Raw genomic sequence first — 24,567 nt, 5'->3', positions numbered from 1 at the left:
ACATTTAACACTAGCTACAATAACGCGATGCATGTATTTTATTATAAATATAGTCGTTCGTAACCACATTTTCATAAAAATTGTTATATTCATTTAATTTTTAATAAAGAGATATATTTCTTAATAATGGAAGAACACATTTTTTCGCGCGAATTTCAATCTCGTAAATTCAAAACCCTAAAAACTTACTTTGTTGGAAAAAGGTAAAAAAAGGCGCCAAGTATATTCGCTAGTTGTGCAAAACTGTATTTGTATATGTACATTTTGATCAATTTAATGGTATATATAATTCATTATCTTAAAGAAAGTATCAATGCATTCATCAAAATTGTATATCCTTTTAAATAAAAATTCAGCACGATACTTTGTTTTTATCATACAGTTTAATTGTTAATAATTTTTTAATAAACAACGAGCGCCTGCTAAAACTTTGGTTATTCACATCAAGGTCATGACCTTGACAACATATGTCAAGATTAAGATCATTGGAGCAGCCTCAAAACGGGAATTTTATCTTTATTTTTAATAAACGTAATTTTCAAAAGTGATAACATTATTTTTGCAGAAAAAAGCAGATGTAAATAATAAAATATATACTCTAGTAACATTCATTAGCACAATAATTTTTTTGGAGTGAACTGTACACGCTACGTGTCAATTTTATTATCTCAATTCGTTTAATGTCAATCTTTTTTAACAACACGAACTCATTAGCATTAGATTAATGATATATAAATAATGCAGATGCAAGACTTATATTCAATAAACTAAGATCTTTATATGCCCTTCTGTAACATTTTTCTATCCTTTTGTTATAAGTGAATAATGATTAATGATGATGTAATTATCGGTATTAATCATTAAACTTTATTCTGGCTGAAATGAGCATAAGGCGATGGCGACAGATTATTGGTTAGACAAAAGCTATACACAAATCGAGGTTTTATTGTTCTCGTTCCTTATATTGTATTGAACTTTCATGCGTTTCACGGATTAAGGTCGATTCAGATATATCCGTGCCGTATCCGTGTCGTATCCATACCCATCAGTACAAAATATTCACATACTTCAGTTCTGTATTCGTCGATTTTTGTTCAGTACGTTTCAGAACGTCAAGAGAGAAAGATGAATTTTTCAATCGAAGAACTTGTAGTGACTGCACTAATTTTAGATAAGGAAAAAACCGTTTTACGCAAAAAAAGAAAGCGCAAGTGGATCCATGAAATTTGTAAAGAAAGAAAAATTGAAGGCGAATTCGCAATATCCCTCTCTAAAAAAGCATGTTATTGACATTGTTGCCTCTGTTAAACATTGTTTTCAACATGTGAACTAAAATATTATTATAAATTATTGAAAATAAAAACTTATAAAAATATTTTAACAAAAAAAGTTGTACAAATATATTCTACAAAAATAATGATGTAAAAAATTGAGCCAAGAGAAAAAAATTTATGTTATAAAATTTTGTTATTTTTTCATTTCCAATATTAAGAAAAATTATATTTAATGAATCGTAATATAATTAAAGTAATCGGGCGTATAGTTCAAATAAGAGTTATTTTATAATTAACTAAATGCACAATATATACACATCTAACGCTTTAGGATATACTTATTGAAAAAAAAATTCTCATAAACTCTAATAAAACAAACTTACATCAAAACAAAGTATAAAAACTTGGCGTACCCGGGTCGCATTAAACATATGTATGTACATATGTATATGTATATACATACATGTGTGTGTGTTGTATGTATGTGTTTGTTTATTCGCGTAAAAACGTGTATGTAAATATAAAATCACATTTTTAATTGTATAATTTATTAAAAATTGAAAAATGTCCGTAAATAAAAGCCCGCGCGTAGCGTGCGCCTGTGTTGTTCTAGTTATACAAAACGTCAAATATGAGTAATAAACAAGTTACATAACTATGTCCACAAAAAATAATCGAAGTACTTTGAAATTGGATCAAATTATTCAAAAAACATCAAATTTATTGCAGTGTAACGTAATTACTTTTGCATACAAAGTTATTATGTAATGTCGTCATGATTCCATGCCGTCCATTCAGTGAAAATATCAGCGCAGATCACTGTCTATGCACTGACACTGATACGAACGGCTGGATACTGATACGGATACTGAAATGTAAAAATACTCTAATACGAAATTATAGAAACTTATTTTCCGTGCACGGACGTGCAACGGAACGTATACGTCACAGATACAACACGGATATGTCTGAATCGACCTTTAATTAACCTGACGAGATATTTCCTAGTTTATGTAAAATTATATCAAATTAAAGTATAAAATATCTCGTAAATTATTTACTTTTTAGCCATTCTGCCCTTATAACTTTTATGCCGAATATTGCAAGAAATTGATTAATATAAAAAAATTAGGTTTTATTAAAAAAAAATGAAGGGGCCTCTCGTTTTGTCTCTTAGGGATCTCTAACATTTTTTTTTATCCATCGGATTGTCAGCCGCCGTTACCTCAATATTTTTATGCACAAAATAATGAGAAGAATCAATTGATGTAAAAAAAACACATAATTGTTTGTAAGAAAAATTATGTAGTTGCTAGTTACAAATTCGTTTCTTTAAGGCAAATTTTGACCACTTTTCCGCGGGTTTACATAGATAAAACTGCTAACCATTATATTCAGCGACCCCGAAAACGTAAGATAACATGTATAACTTACGTTACACTTTTCAGTCAAAAGTCGACTCATTTTACCCATCGTTCTTTGTGGTACGATTAATAAATTATTTGTAAGATTGAGTGATATACTAAATTAATATTTCTCTCCTAACATATTTTCGATATTCTCAGGCGATATTAAGCAATACCAAGCGCACCGAGAAAAGTCGTATGTATAACTTGTTTCAACCTTGGCACGGCACAGGTCTTTTCACCAGCACAAGTAACGTAATGGCATTAATATATAAGCGTACATACTTTACTATTACAATTTGTGTTCGATTTGTCTCCATCACAGAAGATCAAATAAAATGTTACATGATTGGACTTGAATATTATTTTTAAACTCTTACATAACTTCCTTTTGTCGTAAAAAGTAATAAATTTGAAAGAAATTCGTAAGTGAAATTATATTGAGAAATGATTCCGCCGTGATACATGTATTCTTAAGTAAATAGAAGTAATAGATGTTTCAAGAGTAAAGAAGATTTTCAATTAAATCGAACACCATCACATAACAGACTTCTTAATAAATTATAGTTTCTCTTTGGCTGCCAATTTATGAAGTTTTAATTACAAAATAATAATTAAATTCAAATTTGTACTTGCAACTTCTTTTATCGCAAAAATTTTATAAAAAAGTTTAAAAAATTATAAAAGAATTTTGCGCGATATAAGAGAAATAAATTTAAGATAATAATATTATTTGAGAATTACTCAATAAATATTAAACTAAAAAAGAGAATAATGTAAAATTGAATCATTATTATTTTTAATAGAAAATCTACATTTTTAAACAAAAACAATGTTATATAATTAAAGCACGACATGCAAAAATGAGATTGACGCTAACGTGTTTTTTTATTTCTAGTTAAAAAAAGCGGCTAACCATGTTGGATCTCTTAATAGCGGCATCTCAAGACAATTTGTTGACTGATTTGGACATCAGAGAAGAAGTCGATACGTTTATGTTTGCGGTATGTATCTGAATCTCTTTTTCTAATTTTTTGTACATATCATCTAAGCACGTTTAACTATAATACGGTATGCATATGACGATGATTACAGGGTCACGATACTACAGCGATGAGTATGACCTTTGCTTTATTACTATTAGCTGAACACAAAAATGTCCAGGTATTTTTTTCTCAGTATATTGCGATATACACTACTCAAAAAAAATAGGGAACACTCTTCATACCCTAAAAATTGGGCTATTTTCAAACCGCTGAAACTCGACGAAAAATCATCGTAGACAAAAAATTAAAAAAAGCATTTTGAAGCTTAAAATTTCAACTTTAACGTCCTATTGTTGATTTAAAAAAAATTGTTTATCTTCCTTGTTCTGTGCTTTAAAAAAGAAGCTCAATAAAAAAATTTCTTTCGAAAAATTCATCTCAAGTTCCATAAACTACAACAGCTTGCCTACAAAATGCTTTTTTAAAAATTTTCCTACGATTTTGTTTGACCGAATTACACGATTTTGAAACTAAACCTGTATTTTTAGAAATAATGTCGATAGTTGTCGAAAAATCATCGCAGACAAGAAAATTGAAAAAGCGTTTTTTGAAGCTTGAAGTTTCAACTATAACGTGATATCGATAGTTCAAAAAAAATTTTTTATTTTCTCATTTCTAGAAAATACTGATTTAGTTTCAAAATCGTGTAACTCAGTCAAAAAAAATCGTAGGAAAATTTTTAAAACAGCATTTTGTAGGCAAAATGTAGTTTATGGAACTTGATTGTGAGATGATTTCTTCGAGAGAATATTTTTTATTGAGCTGCAGTGTCAAAAATACATAATTTTAAGAAACAAAACAATGGGTTTCTTTTTAAAACAAAGAAGATAAAAAAAATGTTTTAAACCACCGATAGGGCGTTAACTTCAAGCTTCAAAATGCTTTTTCAACTTTTTGTCTACGATGATGTTATAAACAATAATTAATAATTAAATAAACATGTTATAGGAATAAATTTAAATTAACAATAAATAAATAATACTTCGAATAAACTTATTTGTGTGATTTCTTATACTTAATATTATACTAAATATATAATAATAATAATATAATAAAAGATATTATTTCAAACTTTTCTAAGCAAATTGTTTTATTGGAAATATTTTTTTTGTTATATTATTTTTTTATTATTTTTTTTTATTAATTTATTTTTGTTATTTCTATTTTTTTTTATATTGTTTTTTTTTGTTAAATATATTTCTTTATACACAAAATTTGCATTGTAATGATTATATATTATAATATATTAGGTATATAAATACATGTACACAGTATTTTATCCAAGATATCAAATTTGTACATAATCATATTTTGTACATAAATGTAATATTAAAATCTAGCTTAAATCTTGCTTAAATAATAATACATTGAGTTACTTGTAAATTATAAAAAGAGGAAAGTCTTTTTATTATATAAGTTCTTAATTTCTAATTGTAAATACCAAAGTAAAATTTTACTTTTTTTATTATTATATTTGTTTTTATTTAAACAAATTTACAGATAAATTCAGCATATCTATCTTAATACTGTAATTTTAAATTCTGATAATTATTTTAATACATTAATATATTTTTTAACCATATGTTTATATATAAAGAACTAATCCCAAATTCACCATATCTTTGTCTTGGAAATTCGGAATCGCAACATGATCCACTTTCGAAATTACCCTTAGATGTTTCCATTCGCTTTCCAAGTATAATGTGACATTTTCAATAACTCTTTGTGCAAATACCATGTGCATTGCGGAGCAATTTCTATACCACACATTTGTAATCATATTTTTGGTAGAATTGCGATAGAAATTAGTCACGATCCCTGTTATGAGATAAGGGGGCAGTATAGGTGTGGTTTTGAAGTGTGCGAGCGCCATGCCTACATTATTTATTTCCACTTTTTGGACCGCCATATTTGATAAAGCCATATAGTTACGATGATGCTTTATAGTAATGTTAAAAGTGGCTCGTAATAATTCGTAAAAGCATGGAAATACTTGTCGGGCCCCAAGTACATCGAAATGTGTTGGTATTAACCACCTATTATTATATATTTCATATACAAGAATCAAGTAACAATAAATTTTCAACTATTGCAAGAAAATATTAGAACTTGGAGATACAATAAATATACAGATGAGACTCATAAACATAGAAATAGTAGATAGAAAATAACATTTTAATGTTTTTTACTATTATTATACTTCAGTACAATGTCTTGTGCTATATTGTATAATATGAAATATTTCTTTATTTATTTTAAAATAAATAATTACATTTTTGAACTTCTAAATGTTATGTATATGATTTTTTGAAAATTATGAAATGTATAATATTTCAGAAAATATAAAGAAAATAGAATTCATTATATTAATTAATCAATATTAACATATAATATGATAATATATCAATTATCTCATACACATTTTTAAGTGCGACAAAACCATTAATTTAAGTTCTAAATAATATATATGTACATATCGTTTATATGCATTAATGATATAATTGTGACTAATACTCCACCAAGATTTTACGTGTACAATAAGGAAATGATTGTTTATCCGGTGAAATATTTCTATAATGATACGAATGAAAGTTTCGAGATTTTAACAAATACTCCCCATTTCTGTTTGCAAAAAGTTGTTAACTTTGTATTATTATCAATAATACCATCATATTTTATATCCAAAATGTAACGTCCCGGTGATGTCTGACATATAAAAAAAATCTTGAAACTTTCATTCGTATCATTATAGAAATATTTCACCGGATAAACAATCATTTCCTTATTGTACACGTAAAATCTTGGTGGATTATCAGTCACAATTATATCATTTATACATTTAATTTTTGAATACAATGTTAGATATTGTGTTTGTACAAGAATCTTAATACTAATATCGCATTCGCCGTAGAAAATATTTAGCTCGATATCTGGTATAGCAAGTTGGACATTATAATGCTCTGATATTATATTGTCAAGATTGAGTAAATGTTTTTCATATAATTCAATATGGGCGTCAGTAAAAGAAGCTTTTGCAGCAATAAATGTTAAACAGCTATTTAACAATAATTTTAGAAATACCATGTTAATTTTTGCCTCAGATGCCTGCTGAAACACTCCTTTGTTAGAAAGAGAACAAATAAGAAAACTAGCACAGAACTTTTTTCCTTACCAAATTCATCTAATTGAGATAATATTTTTGATATATGTATATGTCATTTATAAAGTAAACTTACAGTTTAGTTATAACGAAAACTTAAACAGATTATAATTATTAATTTTAAAATTGAATAAAACTTTTCAGCTTTAATGGAAAACCGTACTGAATTCGCAACTAAGAAATTATGTGGTTCAATATATTATTTTATACACATTTTGAAAGTTACACGTTGTATGTTTTGGTCCGTCTGTATCTGTCCTATATAATTGATACAGTTTTTAGTTTATTTATTTTATGTTATATACATATATGTTTGGTCGTTACTTTAGTGAGATTATAAGTATCCAAACTTTATTTAATACATCTTTTCATAAATAAATTGAATCAAATGAAATATCTTTTTAATTATTTCTTCAATTATTCTGTTTTTTATATTTATCATAGTATATTATATTTAATAACATATTTTAACATTTACTATATGTTGTTATTATATAGTTATTTCGTATTTTTAATATATTATTAAATAGCAAATAAACATCTTTAATATTATATTTAGTATCTGTGATGTAAAATAAATGTAATGTTAAATGTATGCCAGTAGTATTAATTTCTAATAGTAATCTATTTCTGATAGTGCCTCTGATGTAAAATAAATACAAATCTTAAAAAGATTTTAAGCCTAGATATTTAAACACGTATGAGAGAAAGAAAGAGAAAAAAGAAAGAGAGAAGATAGAAGTGTTCGATTTCTAATAACTCATTCTATATATTGAAATACATGTACCGAATTGTATGCAGGTATATAAGTCTCTTTGTAATAGTTAATTGGAACAAATCGGCGCACTACTATTTATGTGATCTCCACGATTTTACCATCCCAAAAGATTATCAAAGACTAACGGTGTTCGGTATATGACATTACAATAAATAAGTACGTTGTGTCAACAACTTCTAAAACCGTTAATACATATCTTGTTGATCAATAAACGTTGATCAATAAATCAGAAATTAGCACATAATCAAATTCGTATTTAAAATATAAATTTTAAATAAGTTATTATAAAATATAGGCAAGCTGTTAAAAAAAATATTTCAGAGCGAGAGAAAGAGAGAGAGAGGGAGAGAGAGGGAGAGAGAGAACGTTTAGTTTTTCTAACATACTTTTACTAATAAACAGCATTTTTTTCATCACTTTTTCTATTTCCATCATTTTTACCAAATTTATTAAACAATTTGTGTATATTTAAGACAGAATGTGTCAAAGCAAATAATTTTCCTTAATAATAGATATCTCTCCATTAAAATTCTGACATATATATTTTTATAGTAGTATTAACATATATGATTGAACGTATTTAATGTATAAAATATTAAATAAGAAAAATTTATAGATATGGTAGCAGATTTTGACTGTATTATGTGTCATGTATTCACGCTGCTTAAACAAAAATAACAAAGGGGAAAAATGTATTAACAAGAAATATTGTTAGACATCTTAAAAGTAATATAATATTTAAGAATGTATTGGAGATACAATCGTATAGACAAATGTACCCGACATTCTCAATTTTTAAATATTTATATGTTCTACATATAGTAAAGATGGATATGAATGACAGTATAATAACAATATTGACAAAAATTAAATAAAAGTTTTAATTACAGTCTTCAATTACAAGTCTATCGAAAAAATAATATGAATTAACGCCGTACATATTGTTAATCAAAAGAGAAATATTAATAAAGATGATATATTTTAAGTTTTATATTTATAAGCAATTTTGATATTAATAATGCGTATTAAAATTTAACTTCATATTATTAATATCTATATTAATATATTTATGCACACACATAATAATATACTAAATTACTGTCTGTAATTTTTAATTTTTCATAAATATATAATATCGAATAAATTATAATTTTATCACATCTTCACTTTGTTTTTAATATTTTCGTAATAATAATACTATATTAATAATTATAAAAATAAATTGATTTATATTAATATCTATACATATTTGTATATTTATAAAATACACACACACACATATATAGGGGAAAGTTGTATAAAACCGGATAGGCGGGTGAAATCGGGTACCCCTGTTTTTTCGTAATAAATGCTGCTATCTATGGCTAACTTGTGTTATTAGTTGTAGATTGGCGCCATCATTATTTTAAAATAAACCCTGACCCTGTGCACAGGATATTTCTTCTTTAATAAAAGTTCAAAGTTTTTACCTCCAAAAAGATCGATATCGAGGCAAGAATCGAGTCGTCGTGCACTTGTTCTATATAGAGCATCTGTATCAGTAAATGCAGCATTGCATTCTGTACATATTAAAGAGTATATCATATTAGTTTTGATCGGCACTTTGTACGCCGGAATATACAACCGCCGTATTTGTTACTTTCCTTGTGTTGAGGCAAAACCGGGTACTTACATATCTCATGTAATGAAAAGAGGAAGCGCTGTTATCCTGACTTTGTCTCCCTACAAAAAGCAGTTGGAAACAAAAACTAACATTCAGAAAAAGAAACCACTAAAGAAAAGCTTTTTGAGAACCCTAAAGCTAAAAAGTTAAATAAGGAAGTCCTGCAGTAATGTCGAACAAGAGAATATCTTTATTTGTGATTTTTGTCAATAGAATACATCTTTATGTTGTATTTTGATTAAAATAAATCTAGATTTTGTAATTACACGATGTTTTGCATATTTTCAAATGGGTACCCGCTATGACCCTACCGGACAAAACCGGATACTTTGACTTCTCCACAAAATCTTGTTGTTCTTGGTAATCAAAAATTATTTTTCAGCGACTAGCCTTATTTTCTCATAGTTTAAGGTTCACTAAAGATTATTAACGGTCGGCAAAATCTTTTTTACTCTCAGATCTTTTGTAGGAAGACAAATCCAAAATAGTACCCGGTTTTACCCTACTTTACCTTATATATTCTTGATTTTATATATGGAAAATTTAAATATGTGTGCATATATATTGTGCGTATCGTAGGAATAATACAAGTATGTGTGTATATATATTGTGCGCATCGTAGGAACAATATTGACAATAAACTTTCTCTCTCCCTCTCTCTCGCTCTCTCTCACTCTCTCACTCTCTCTTTCTCTCTCTCTCTCTCTCTCTCTCCCCACTGATTCAAAAATTAAATCCAGCAATGAAGATATTTACTACAAAATTAATGATCTTAAAGGATAAAATTTTGCTAAAAACACAGAAAAAGAAAAGCACCTATATCCTTTACTTAGCGGAATACTTTATTATAGTGTTTTGAAAAGCTCTCGAGATAAGCTACAAGAATATGCAATAAAAAATGGGGAGATTAAGAAAATTTAAGAAAACATCGATCACATTGACTTGGCCTTGAAAAGGTCATTCAAGGTCAAGTCCATATTTTCATCATATGTCCCCCTGTGAATTATACAACTTTTGTCTAAAACATTTTTGTCTTAAACTTATAGATTATAAGATATTTCAGTGGATACATTAAAATGGCCTACCCTGTATAACCATATTCAATAAATCAATAAATGCAAAAAAATATTTGATCTCTTCTGGTTATATCATTTATTAGAATACATTATAGAAGGAATTATATATCTTTTATGTGTATGCGTTTATTCAATAAAATGGACTTGTTTCATATTCATATTAAATCACGCATCGTAATAAAAAAAAATTCCTTTTTATTGCTTTCTATATTTTAATATTTATTCACTTACACAATTTATATTATTATTGATTATACAGTTTGTATACAGTTTAACATCTATATTAAAATTATATCTGTAAAATACCTATACAGTTTAACTTCTGTATTAAAATTATATCTATAAAGATAAAATTATATCTTATTAAAATTATATCGTGTTTTAAAATCTGTTGTATGATTGACAATAAGAGATTGAGCATTAAGACATGTTGTGATTGTGTCCGCTCAAATTCAATATGGTATATATAAAATTTGTTATAATATATGCTGTTTATATAATTCTTTCCAGAAAAAAATTTCCTTTTTATTAAATAAATCTTTAAAAAAATCACATCACTCTCTGGTATAAGTTGCAATCATCATTAGTCAGTTTTATAGAATTCTATTTTGATGCGTTTATTCAATAAAATGGACTTGTTTCATATTCATATTAAATCACGCATCGTAATAAAAAAAAATTCCTTTTTATTGCTTTCTATATTTTAATATTTATTCACTTACACAATTTATATTATTATTGATTATACAGTTTGTATACAGTTTAACATCTATATTAAAATTATATCTGTAAAATACCTATACAGTTTAACTTCTGTATTAAAATTATATCTATAAAGATAAAATTATATCTTATTAAAATTATATCGTGTTTTAAAATCTGTTGTATGATTGACAATAAGAGATTGAGCATTAAGACATGTTGTGATTGTGTCCGCTCAAATTCAATATGGTATATATAAAATTTGTTATAATATATGCTGTTTATATAATTCTTTCCAGAAAAAAATTTCCTTTTTATTAAATAAATCTTTAAAAAAATCACATCACTCTCTGGTATAAGTTGCAATCATCATTAGTCAGTTTTATAGAATTCTATTTTGGCTAGAATTGTCTGCTTTTAATTTCAAACATAATTGTGAAATAATTATTTTGGACGTGATAAGCTAGTAATAAATTTTTCTTCCTGTTTTCTGGATTTATTTTCTTCTAGATCTTGTATATGTATAATAACATAATCATACATATATTGATGCGTATAAGCATTACTGTATCACCAGCACTTTTGTATAAGTAGAACAAATTAAACCAAATAGAAAAATTCTCTTGCATTATGTGATTTTTCCAATAATTTCTGTGCGATAAAACACACAGAGATTAATAATCCAGCAATCAATAATTAATTAATAATCAAGTTTAATTATGTATCGCGTCTAGCAACCGCGTAAAAGCGGAATGTTCATTTTCGCCGCGTACTTATACTCGCACGGATTAGTCAATTTTTTAAAATTAGTTTCTCATTAATTATGGCAAAATGGTAGAAAACTTGCCTACTCGGTCTAACCCGCTGTACAGTGGTACCCGTGGTACAGTTATTACCGGACACACTGCATACTCATATAAACAAATATATATAGATCTAATTTTTATTTTGTCAAACTTTTTGTCATACTTTTAAGTATTCACATTTTCACAAATTTTATATTTTTTCTTTAATAAAAAGAAATATTTAAGTATATAATTTTTCCAATAATATTGTTTAAGTGAAAATTTAATATTGATACAGAGCTATCTATTTTAGAATTCATCGTTAATAAATGATGCTATTTTGTTCATCATTGTGATATGAGAACCTTGTACGTAATGTATTTTCACTTCACTTTCAGTAACCTAAAAATAATTTCTCTTGTAAAAAATATCTTAAAAATAATAAAATGTGTTACTCTTTAATCAAAAGTTTACCTTATGTAAACCATAATCCTCCTCAGGAAAAGTGATTGGCGTAAGTGTGGGTTTTAACAGTATTATAGATGATTTTAAAGGTGGCAATAAAGATATATCATAATCTTGTACAGCCATTAGATGATCGTAAACCGTTGTACATAAGAATTTTTGATTTTCAACACTTAATACATTGATCTTCTCCGAAAAGTGAGCAGTAAATAGTTCTAATTTTTCCTCCCATGTACTGCACTTATTCAGCTCTAACGCAGGCTGTAAATAACATAAATATTATATTTTATGTAAAAAATAATAAAATGGTAATCTACATTTAAAATTGAGACAATAATATAAAAGTTTTTACTATATTTTCACATTTCGGATATACTACATGTCTGTATTCTTATTACTTAATTACTTTTTCTGTATTTTCGAACTACGTAAGTCAAATTATTTTGTCCTTTAATTATTAGCAATAATTTGTAATCAAGGATTACTATTTTAATTTGATATCCATTTTACACATATTCTCAAATAATAAACACTATATTTCAATCATTGTAAATATTATATAATTCTTATATACTATCATTATTATCATTTTTTCTTACTCAATGAAAACCATTTAAACGAGTCTTTCAAAATTTCTGTAATCTGTATCATACATACAGGATGGTCCATTTTAAAAGAGCCAGTCAAATATCTCGAAAAATATGGAAGATACGGAAAAACGTTTCAGACAAAAGTTGTTTGGTTTGAAGGGAGACATAAGATGGTGCCATTGGTGAGCTTGGATAGTCATTTGAAAGTCACATGAAAGTCACTTTCAATTTGTCGAGATATTTGACTGGCTCTTTTAAAATGGACCATCCTGTATATAAATAAATAGTAAAAGATATTTTATCATGTAAAAATGCATATAAAGCTTTCAGAACCATATTTAAATATTTTAATAAATAATTTTTCATATTTTTTCATATATATTAACTGTATATGAACACAATTACGTAAACCATTTTCGTAGTAAAAAAGCATAATGTGGTTTTAATAAATGGTTTGACTAACCATTTCATTGTCAGATTTGAGATACATTTTCATGAAACGAAGTAGAATGTCATTTTGTAGTTTTTGTTGTGAAGTATAATTATGAAATTCAATCAAAAATTTCATCCAATCAGGAGCTCCATCTATAAGTAATAACCGTCCAACGAAATTCTTAGCTTCTAATAATCTTGCTAACTCAATAGCAATTAAGGATCCAAATGAATAACCCACAATTAAGAATTCTTTTTGATCTTCCATTTTCTCCATTATGTACTAAAAAAATAAACATAAGCATATATAAGATAGTATGTAAAGAAAGCGTGAGAGCGTGTGTATAATCAAATATTGTTGTTTAAATACACAGCAATTTAAATAACGATTTCAAATAGATTATCTTATAATTTCATACAGGCAGAAGATATGCTGCTGATTTCATTATTGAACGAGTAACATCCGGCATATTAAGTGCACTGTGTTGCAAACACGTCGCCAAAGATTTAATTTTCGATTCTATCAGTTTATATACGCTTGCAGATCCATCGATACCTGGTATAAGGAATACTATGTTTTCAGCAACTTCCCTTTTTGTATCGAGTTCTACATAAATATCTGGACTGAAATCAGAATCCTTAAATTTTTGTGTCAATATTTCGAAACCGTCCAAATTATTTGTAGCAGCTTCAGTAGCATCGTGCCTCTTTTCTTGCTCGATTGCATTTGTCATTTTTTTAAGTGCAGCAAAATTGAGATTTCGAATATCTTGTTCTGTCAATAAAATATCAAATTCTCTCTCCAATGTCTGTTTAATTTCTACTGCCATCATTGAATCCATGCCTAGCGCAGCCAGTAATATATTTGGCGCCACTGTGTTCATATTTTTCAATCCTATTTTAAAAATTATATATTTTGATATAATTTTAATCAAACATTATTTTATCTTAACAACTATTGAAGCTTACATTTCTTGTACATTCTTTAATGCACTTTGTTATATCAATATAATATATTTTAAATAACATTATTAAATAAAGATTCAGTTTGTATAAATGTTCTGTCACAAACTTTTTGTATTATAGTTGTTCATAAACTCACCCATAATATTTGCAACCGCTTCAAGTGGATTCATTGCTTGGCTAGAATTTTTTTTCTCAGCAACAACCATGCTACTTACGATTGGCCGATCTTGTAGCAAAAATATTTCTAATGTGTCCAAGCAAGAGGATATTCCTTGTTGCAATGTACCTCCAATAACAAGTTCTTTGTCATTTTCTTGCATGTCTGCGACAAGCCCAACTTCACCGATTGCGCCCCACTGTATAGCCAAACCATGTAAACCTTCTTTCATTCTTCTTTCACAAATTCTTTCCATTACGGAATTAGCCATTCCGTAATTTGTTTGGCTTGCGTTACCTCTTCCGCATGAAACGGAAGAAAAAACGATAAAATGTCGAAGTTGAGTGCAAATTGTTCTCGATAATTCGTCCATCTTTTTCGTCGTCCATGCCTTTGATACGAAAGATTCTTCAAATGTTTGTGGGGATTGATTCTTGACTATGCCATCTTTTAACACAACTGCAAGATTGAATATAGCATCCACAGGACCTTGTTCTTCGGCAAATTTTAATATAGATTCACAGTCTTTATATCTTGAAGTATCAGTACCTGTAACGATTTGTACATTTATACCGTAAGAATGCCATAACGTTACTCTTGATTGTTGATAACCGCTTTTTATCCCAGTTCGCGAAGTCACTACTAGATTTTTTGCACCACGTTGAATTAACCAATCAATTAATTCTAGACCAAAACCACCTAGTTATATAATATTATAAATAAAAGCTAATATTAAGGATAACACAAAGAGAACAAAAACTGTGCTTTTTTGAGAATTTAGTATTTCAAGTTTAGTTACTCTTTTTTGTACGTATATTAAAAAATGATCATACTTTGCCAATATGTTTTCCAGCAGCCATATATCTAAACGCAGTTTCTATTTCATCCTTTTCAAAGACTTTTCTGCATAACGGTTTGATAGCCCTTTTCTTTATACCTTCTATTATTATATTCCACAATATTACTTTACTCTCTTGTTTTGTACGAAATAGATTATCCAACATTATACCGTAGAAATTAATGCCTTTTGAGAATGCAAATATTTCTAAAAGATTATTGGAAACCATATCAAACTTTCCAATTTCGAGGAAACGACCACCCTTTGCTAAGCAACGGATGGATGCTTGCAGTTTTTCTTCAGCTAAAGAATTCAATACGATATCCACTCCGTGACCTTCGGTCTTCTGCATAATCATTTGTTCAAAACTCGTGTCTCGAGAGTTTCCGATATGATCCTCGGAAATAGAGGGAAATGTTTCTCTTATAAAGTGTTGTTTCTCGATACTCCCAACCGTTGTAAACACTTCGCAACCTTCGTAAAGTGCAAGGTGAATTGCTGCTTGACCAATGCCTCCCGTACCAGAATGAATTAACACTTTGTCGCCTTTTTTCATTTTACCTCTCAAATACAAAGCATAATAGCATGTGCTATATACGCAAGGAACAGTTGCGGCGTCTTCCATCGTCCACTCATCAGGTATGATCCAACTGAGATATTTATCAGCTACGCAAATATTTGCAAATCCACTAAAAATAGTGATTTGTATTATTTATTATATTAAAGTTACATATTGAAAACTTTTTTTATTTTGAATAATAATCTGTATATAGTAAAGCAATACAAAGAAACTTGCAAAATATAACAATTCTTTCAATTTTTTTACTTCATCAAAAGTTTCTTTAATTTAAATATAAAAAAAAAATATTTTAAACAGTTTATTTACGAAAAATATATTAATTGACATCTGTGCGTATCACTATCTTACCCATTTGAACACAGTCCCATTATTCTTTGTCCATTTTTATTAAAACCAACAAATTCCATTCCGATTAAAATGCTATTATTTCGTTCGAGAGACGCGACAGAAGTCGAAATAAGTCTACCGCTAGCTATCATGATATCTTTAAAATTGATAGACGCATAGACAATTCTTATCTGATTTTCTTCATAATCATTTGTTCAAAACTCGTGTCTCGAGAGTTTCCGATATGATCCTCGGAAATAGAGGGAAATGTTTCTCTTATAAAGTGTTGTTTCTCGATACTCCCAACCGTTGTAAACACTTCGCAACCTTCGTAAAGTGCAAGGTGAATTGCTGCTTGACCAATGCCTCCCGTACCAGAATGAATTAACACTTTGTCGCCTTTTTTCATTTTACCTCTCAAATACAAAGCATAATAGCATGTGCTATATACGCAAGGAACAGTTGCGGCGTCTTCCATCGTCCACTCATCAGGTATGATCCAACTGAGATATTTATCAGCTACGCAAATATTTGCAAATCCACTAAAAATAGTGATTTGTATTATTTATTATATTAAAGTTACATATTGAAAACTTTTTTTATTTTGAATAATAATCTGTATATAGTAAAGCAATACAAAGAAACTTGCAAAATATAACAATTCTTTCAATTTTTTTACTTCATCAAAAGTTTCTTTAATTTAAATATAAAAAAAAAATATTTTAAACAGTTTATTTACGAAAAATATATTAATTGACATCTGTGCGTATCACTATCTTACCCATTTGAACACAGTCCCATTATTCTTTGTCCATTTTTATTAAAACCAACAAATTCCATTCCGATTAAAATGCTATTATTTCGTTCGAGAGACGCGACAGAAGTCGAAATAAGTCTACCGCTAGCTATCATGATATCTTTAAAATTGATAGACGCATAGACAATTCTTATCTGATTTTCTTCGTCATTGTTGATTAAAGATATTCTGTTTTGCACCCAACAAAAAGTGCTGAGATCACCTTGCACCTAAAATAAATAAATATAACGATTATTTTAATCCCATTAAGCTTACATTAAATCATTACTTAAATTATAAATAAAAATATTACAAAGCATTATTACATTTTTATAAATACCGAATCTTCTCAACGTACCATTTGAGAAACATAAGCACTCTGTACGAGTTTTGGTTGTCGTAATGGTAATGGAAAATGCCTGTAAGAACCCCAAATGCTACCAGAACGTATAACATTGATGGATAAATCCAGCTGTAGTTGCTGCATGTACAATGATTCTTGCAATGAAAAAGTAGGTGCATCTTTATCTTGAACAAATACACCTCTAATTATTTTACCGCCCGGTTCTTTTCGCAAACAATTTACAAGGCCGATTAGTCCGCATTCGAAGTCCCCTTCTGCGACGACTATAATCCTCGTAGTTTCATTTTCTGTGTCCATGAATGATTTAAGCCTGTCTATCCATGAGAATTCATAATTGTTTACATGCACAATCTGTAGATTCCTCTTATTAATATCGCGTATTTTTCTTAATAATATAATTGTCTTATCGTTGGTGCGTTTCTCCAAAATTACTTTTAACCCATACTTATTTAGACATGAGTAGTCGTAGATAGCATCCAATTCTTCGAATGTTAGAAGAAATCCCTTTGGCATCATGACAGATAATGATTGTTCATACAATTTGTTTTTATTTTTTGTTAAAATTCCGGAACCTATAATCATCAAACAATTTTCATTTTTTGTCAGTTTATCAAATTCTATTGTAGAAATATTATCAGGCAAAGCGATATCTTTTAACCGCTCGTGTGTTGCTACCAGTTTGATATCGGATTGAATTTGCGGTAAATCATCTAGAACTTTATTCACAAATAAACAATTTAAATTCTCCGGCATCACTTGATCGCTATTCTCCACAAATTCGATGATTTTTACGTTTATCATATTGTAACACTCGAGTGCAATATGCACCGACATTCTTGTTATGTCCTCTAAAGACATTACATCTAGATCCCGATGAGCAACAAACTTGTACTCTTCAAGAACGGGATGAATTGTTCTTTGTTGGCGAGATATAGTTGTAGCCACGACGCCACTTATTTCAATTCCTCCGGATATCAAAACATCTAAATGCTTATAATTTTGTACAAGGATTTCTGCAATATTGATACAATAGCGCAATTTTATACATATATTTTCCGAAAAATAACATCGGGCTAAATATTGTGCACATTTATATAATTGTAAACGTACGTTTTTCTTCATTTGGAAGCTTTTTAATTTGTTTTATATGAAATTCTGGGTCGATTACTACTTTACGAATTCTTGTTGGTACGAAGAGACTTCTCGAATCCAGTCCTAAAATCATCATCTGTAACATGTTGTCCATAAATGTTGTCCAGTTGTCAGTCCAGACAATATGACCATTCTTTCCCCTAATTGACGCGCTTTTTAATCCACGAAATTCGCCAGTATATTGATAACCACGGAGCTTCAATTCTTTATAAATATCTTTCGTACTCATCTCCTCTTCATCATTGTCATTTCGATCGATAAATGTAGTACATATTTTCTCGTATTCGATATTAGTTGGAATTCGTACTGTTCCAGTAACAACAGCATTGCTTCCTTCGATTATCTCGAATTTGCCACTACCTGTAAAAATATTGATATCAATTTCTTGTAAACGCTGTTAGTGCTAATATTGCATTTCCTGCTCAAATCTGCGGTCACACTATTGACAGATTGCTCTAATGGTTTATTTATTGGATACAAATCTTTTCTCGATTTATATTTTATACAATCTTATTTCTTATTTGTATTTTATGCAAAAGTTATTTCAATTTTTTGTATATTTTATTTGCAAGATTAATTTAATTATACAAGTTACCTTTTTGCACCATAAGAGTTAAATCGACTGGCCTTTGTTTTGTTAATATTGTAGAGCGTAGAAAATTTACATCTTCAAATACAATTGGTATATCGAGATAATTTTGTTTCTTTAACCAGCCGATCATCTGCCATATAAGTAAAAGATATCCTGTAGCCGGTAATAAATTTTTTCCATTAATGATATGTCCAGTCATATATATAAAATCTTCCTCCAACACATTAATAGTAACAATTGCTTTTTCTTTGTCAGTTGTTCTTTGTCCGATATAACGATACATATACCAATCTTTGGAATGATCCCATCTACAATAAATATCATTAATTAAACAATGTATAAAATATTAGCTCGCGTGTTTTTATCGTCGTTAAAAATAATACAATTTACCCCCTCCACCCTTCTCAACCATACTCTAGACATTTTCAACGCAATCCACCCACGTCTACAATTGACAATTGAGATCGGAGAAGATAATAGACTGAATTTTTTAGATGTTACCATGATCCTAAATGATAATCATTTGACTTCTGATTGGTACCACAAACCTACTTTTTCAGGGAGATATTTACATTTCATGTCGAATCACCCTCTGTGTCAGAAGAGGGGTACTGTCATCGGTCTAATTTCTAATTGACAGAGTGATTTGGTTGTCACATCCTGTGTTCCATCGAAAAAACTTTGAATTAGTCGTTGAAATTTTGATGGATAATGATTATCCTCTTAAGTTTGTTTTCGATGTCCTGCGTGAACGCCTTAAAACTCTTTTTCACAATATCAACTCTAATTTTGACAACGATAAACATAGCAAAAAAAAGTTTTCTGAGAGAGTTTCTTATTTTACAATACCTTTACAGTTCCTTTAATATCTGAACAATTTAAAAACATAACTAAAGATTTAAATGTGAAACTCTCATACCGCAGTCTTAATAAAATGAATAAGTTTATTAAAGTGCATAAAGACTCCTGCCCACAATCGGCCCGTAACAATGTTGTCTATAAAATCAATTGTATTAATTGTGATGCGTCTTACGTTGGACAGATTAAGAGACAACTACGCTCGAGAATAGCGGAACATAGAAATCATATTCGTAGAAATACGACCACTCACTCTGTTATAACCGATCACAGAATTACTCTTAATCATGACTTCAATTGGGGTAGAATAGAAATACTGGATAATGAACCACATTTACATAAGCGATTGATTTCCGAAGTTCTACATATAAAGAGACAAAAAGATAGTTTAAATCTACAAACAGACACCGAATGTCTTCCAGAGGCGTATTTGACTAACTACTAGGTACTCGACAAACTCTCCAAAATTTGATTGATTTTTCTGTCGTATTTGTATTCGCACTTTTTAATTCTTTTGATTTGTATGTTATTTATCTAATTTATTCTATTATACCTCCATATTGGTTTTTATTTTACCACACTTGACATCTGTTTATATTCTCCATATTAATTTTTAATTTTTTACGATATTTGTTATATATATTATTTTATATATTTATTTTGTTTCATTGTATTTTTTATGATTATTTCATATTTTACTGTACTGGACAATCTTCAAATGTTATTGTTTTTGCGCCGTTTGCTTATCTAGCGACAACGTTTATTGTATCGCGATTTATTTATTAATTAATTTAATTACCTTACTTGACAACCCTTTTCAACGACAATTATTTTTATTATTTTTCGACTTTTACATTGACCGGACCATTTTATAGTTATTTATTTATCACTTTAATTTACCGTATCATAGACAGCGTTATATTGTAATTTATTTATATATATTGTTATGGTAATTTAAAAATTTCACCGTTCTTGATAATCTTCTTTGATCTTATTGTTTTGCGCCGTTGTTTATCGTTATTAGTAACGTTTGTTTTTGTCCTTTCACCTTTTTCGTCTAACGATATTTTTCTCATTATTCCGCCGATAGTCAGTGAGTTTAGTTAAGATCTTACATCGTGAGAACAATTTTTACTGTCGACTTGTGCGTTGCGTCCCTTGTATGTAAGTTTTACAACTATAATTTCCGACACAGACCTTCTCTCTCGTCATTTTCTGACATAAACCGCTCCGCTTATTTTACAGACACGATTAATATTAATATATCAACATGTCGGATTCAATTTACGACCAAAGAATCGAGGATTCGTTCTTCCTCGTGACGACTGTGATACTTTGGAAAATGGTTTCTGCCCTTAAGAATGACCTGAGAGATTTGCGCTTTTTATCATCCGTTACCGTGTAGCTATGCGCTTAAATTGTTTATAACTCATTGTGATGCTTATTTGATTTGTAATTTTATTTTTCGTCGCGATGATGATGGCCAAAAAAAGGCCGAAACGTCCGCCTTTCGCGATTAATGTAATTCTTATAAATAAATATTTTTACGTCCTCATTACTGCGCTTGGCTCTTTTTGCCATTTTATTTCGATATTTGATTTTAATACAATTTAATTTTCTGCTTTTTAAAATTTCACTTTTTTTCTATAGCGAATATGATTGAAGAATCTTGTGTTACATTAAGTGGAATTTACCTTATAAGGTGTGAAATCATCGGTGTACCACGACTTACAGGAAACTTAACTTGTGGATATAAATTTGCGATTTGCGGCTGTAATCCTGCATTGTAAAGTTTTCCAATTCCGTGTAAAAATATTTCAATATTTGGTTTGTGAGAGAATTTGTATAAGGCGATATTTGTCGCTGTTGTCTTTAAGGAATCATTAAGAATGTATTGTAGAATGTCGTGTGGCGCTATCTCAATCGTCACTGCCTCGTTTGGAATAAAACGCAGAGTTTCTGAAAATAATACGGGGGCGAGCAAATAGTTTGCATAATATTCGGCTAGACTTGACTTTGGAGATGCGCCGAACCATTCATAAGACTCATTCAACACGCTCAACCACTTTGAGCTTGGAGACGCTTGTTGTGGCAATATTTGATTCAAGTATTCCAAAAGTTTAACTCTTGCGGGCTCGATGTAACGACTATGAAAAGGTATACGTCCAAAGGAAATTTCTTTTACAGAAATATTGTTATTCTGAATAAGAATAAACTTTATCATTTATTTAAAATTACACATATAATTATAAGCATACAGATATATTATTTAATACTATTTAAGCATTTTTACAAACCTGTAACTTAGCGAGGAATGCTCTTACAGAGGTCGTTGGTCCACTCACAATAGAATTACGTGAATTATTGTAACAAGCTATATCAATATCTGATGGACAGATATTTTTCATAGTTTTAGAATCGAGATTAATTTCAGCCATTAAGCCATCTATTATTTTTGACTTAAGAAATGCTAAGCCGACATAATATGCTAACATGATCGTTTCTTCGGCCGTCAAACATCGATCGGCATACCCACAAATCAACTCGCCAATGGAATGACCCATTATAATATCAGGAGTTATACCAATGCTTGTTAAAAGATCAACTATTCCGATCTGCAATACATATAATTTTTTATTACATTTCTCTAATGTATTTTTCTGTTGAACAAAATAATATTATAAAATATTATAAATTTAGCATTCTAAATTTAGAATACTATTATGTATATGTAATAATCTCCCTTTGAGAGATGTCTCTTCTTGAGAGATGTCTCTCTTTGAGAGATTCTCTTTTTGATTTTACAATTAGTTATATATTTTACAAATAAAACCAATATTTAAAAAAAATACTCGTATATAATTACATTATTTTATAATGTTGTGTAATACATTGTCTTAAATAATAATTTTATCTAATTGATTTAAACATATATAAATAAAATTTTTATAAAATTGCTTATCTTTATTTTGCAAATTTTTCCTACAGTATTATTACTATTTTAGTTTAATTTAATCAAAATTTAGTTATTATACTTAATAAATGTAACTCATAGGATTACAAAATTTGCAAACTAGAGAGATATTATACTTGTTAACTTTGTTTCATGTTTAAACAAATACTTAAGAATGTCAATAAATGTGTAAATTAAAAATTGTTACATGTTCCAAAAATGCAAACAAACATGTTGCATATTAATAATTGTTGAATATCACATTGTAATGTGATATTTTTATGATTTACTTACCCATGTTAAGACACTGAAATCCAATTCCAGAAAATATGAAGCAAATCGGTCTTCTCGTACGTACGTTGCGTTTCATTTTAATTATTGCGTTATCGGATACGTTAGATCCAGCAATCATGTATCCTCTGTAGAAATGCCCTTTTATATTGTCGCTATGAATATGATGTAGCAAGGATATATATTCTACATCTATTGGCCGGCTCTGTACCTGTAGAGATATCGTTACTAATCGTAAGTATACGATAATTATTTTATATCTTAATCAAGCGACGCGATAGCGTCGCGACGCCAAGTATATAAAAAATACTTTCCGGTTTGTCAACAGTTTTGCCTATGTACAAGGGCCGCGGCGCTACCAAGTAGCTTTTAGACTATTCTTAAAGTTAATTTTAAGAAATTTATATATATATATTTAGGATGTCTGGTAAAGATTGTGCCAATGCTCTTGAGCGGGTAGAGCACAGTAAACTAAGCAGAAAAGTCCTATATCATTTTTTTCTACAACGCTTAATAAAAGAATTATTATTGAATAAAGCCTGGCTAAAAAATTTTTTCACGTCCGTGCATTCCGTCAAACTTTGCAATTTTCAGTATGCCAAATATGCCTTCAGATTTCAGGGATTACAGGAGTAGGGGTGCATTGTATGCAAAAAATGGAGGTACATTCTTAAAGTAGAGACGTCAAGCTTCAGTTTAAAAAAAAATCATTCGTCTACGATAATTTTTCGCGAAGTGATCGGCAGTCAAAGTTGGCCAATTTTCGGCAAATATTTTTTATGCCATAATTTTTTTGAGCAGTGTATATTATAATCGTAATACATATGTATATACATATATAAATATCTTATTTTTAATTATAAATCTTTGAAATTTGCACACAATTAATACTCTATTTTTAAACTCAATAATGATGGCTACATTAACTATTAATGCGTTTGTTTCAATAGATATAATATACCTTAGATCTGTTAATAATACTTCGCTCTTTTCACCGCTTTTACCGGTTTAAAATAAACTTGAATTTATCTTCAACGTTTACATTTAGATCCCATTATTAGAATTAATAATTTAAAATAAGGTAATTATTCAGAATCACGGCTCCACCTGCAACTGGGCTGCAAATTTTTTTACGGACTTTTTATGTTTAGAAAGAAATATAAATAACCAATTTTAGTTGGCGGAGGTCCAAAAAAAAGGTATAGACCTTAAAAGGGTAATTATGGTAATTATTTCGAATAAGGCTATTTCTGAATTTTGACAAATATGATCGGATCTCTCAGTAAAACTGTTTGTTGTGACTCCAACAGTGATAA

The 24,567-nt window shown here is 28.8% G+C and overlaps 1 protein-coding gene across 1 annotated transcript in view; it reads right to left on the bottom strand.

Annotated features, from left to right (window-relative positions):
• Positions 1–11,134: 11,134 nt before the first annotated feature.
• LOC115241467 (fatty acid synthase-like) overlaps positions 11,135–24,567 on the bottom strand; it is a 24,677-nt gene continuing 11,244 nt past the window's right edge. Inside the window, 13 exon segments of the mRNA XM_029817234.1 lie at positions 11,135–12,292; positions 12,365–12,616; positions 13,409–13,660; positions 13,797–14,272; positions 14,480–15,329; positions 15,331–16,027; positions 17,027–17,271; positions 17,400–18,418; positions 18,516–18,917; positions 19,153–19,457; positions 21,702–22,207; positions 22,305–22,784; positions 23,223–23,462. Coding sequence (XP_029673094.1) covers positions 12,200–12,292; positions 12,365–12,616; positions 13,409–13,660; positions 13,797–14,272; positions 14,480–15,329; positions 15,331–16,027; positions 17,027–17,271; positions 17,400–18,418; positions 18,516–18,917; positions 19,153–19,457; positions 21,702–22,207; positions 22,305–22,784; positions 23,223–23,462 — 5,817 coding nt within the window. The 3' untranslated portion in view covers positions 11,135–12,199.

Source organism: Formica exsecta, unplaced genomic scaffold (genome assembly GCF_003651465.1).
Source record: "Formica exsecta isolate Colony F162 unplaced genomic scaffold, ASM365146v1 scaffold49, whole genome shotgun sequence".
Lineage (NCBI taxonomy): Eukaryota > Metazoa > Arthropoda > Insecta > Hymenoptera > Formicidae > Formica > Formica exsecta.
Note: the sequence above shows the minus strand (reverse complement) of the source record. Positions and strands in the feature narration are given on the sequence as shown.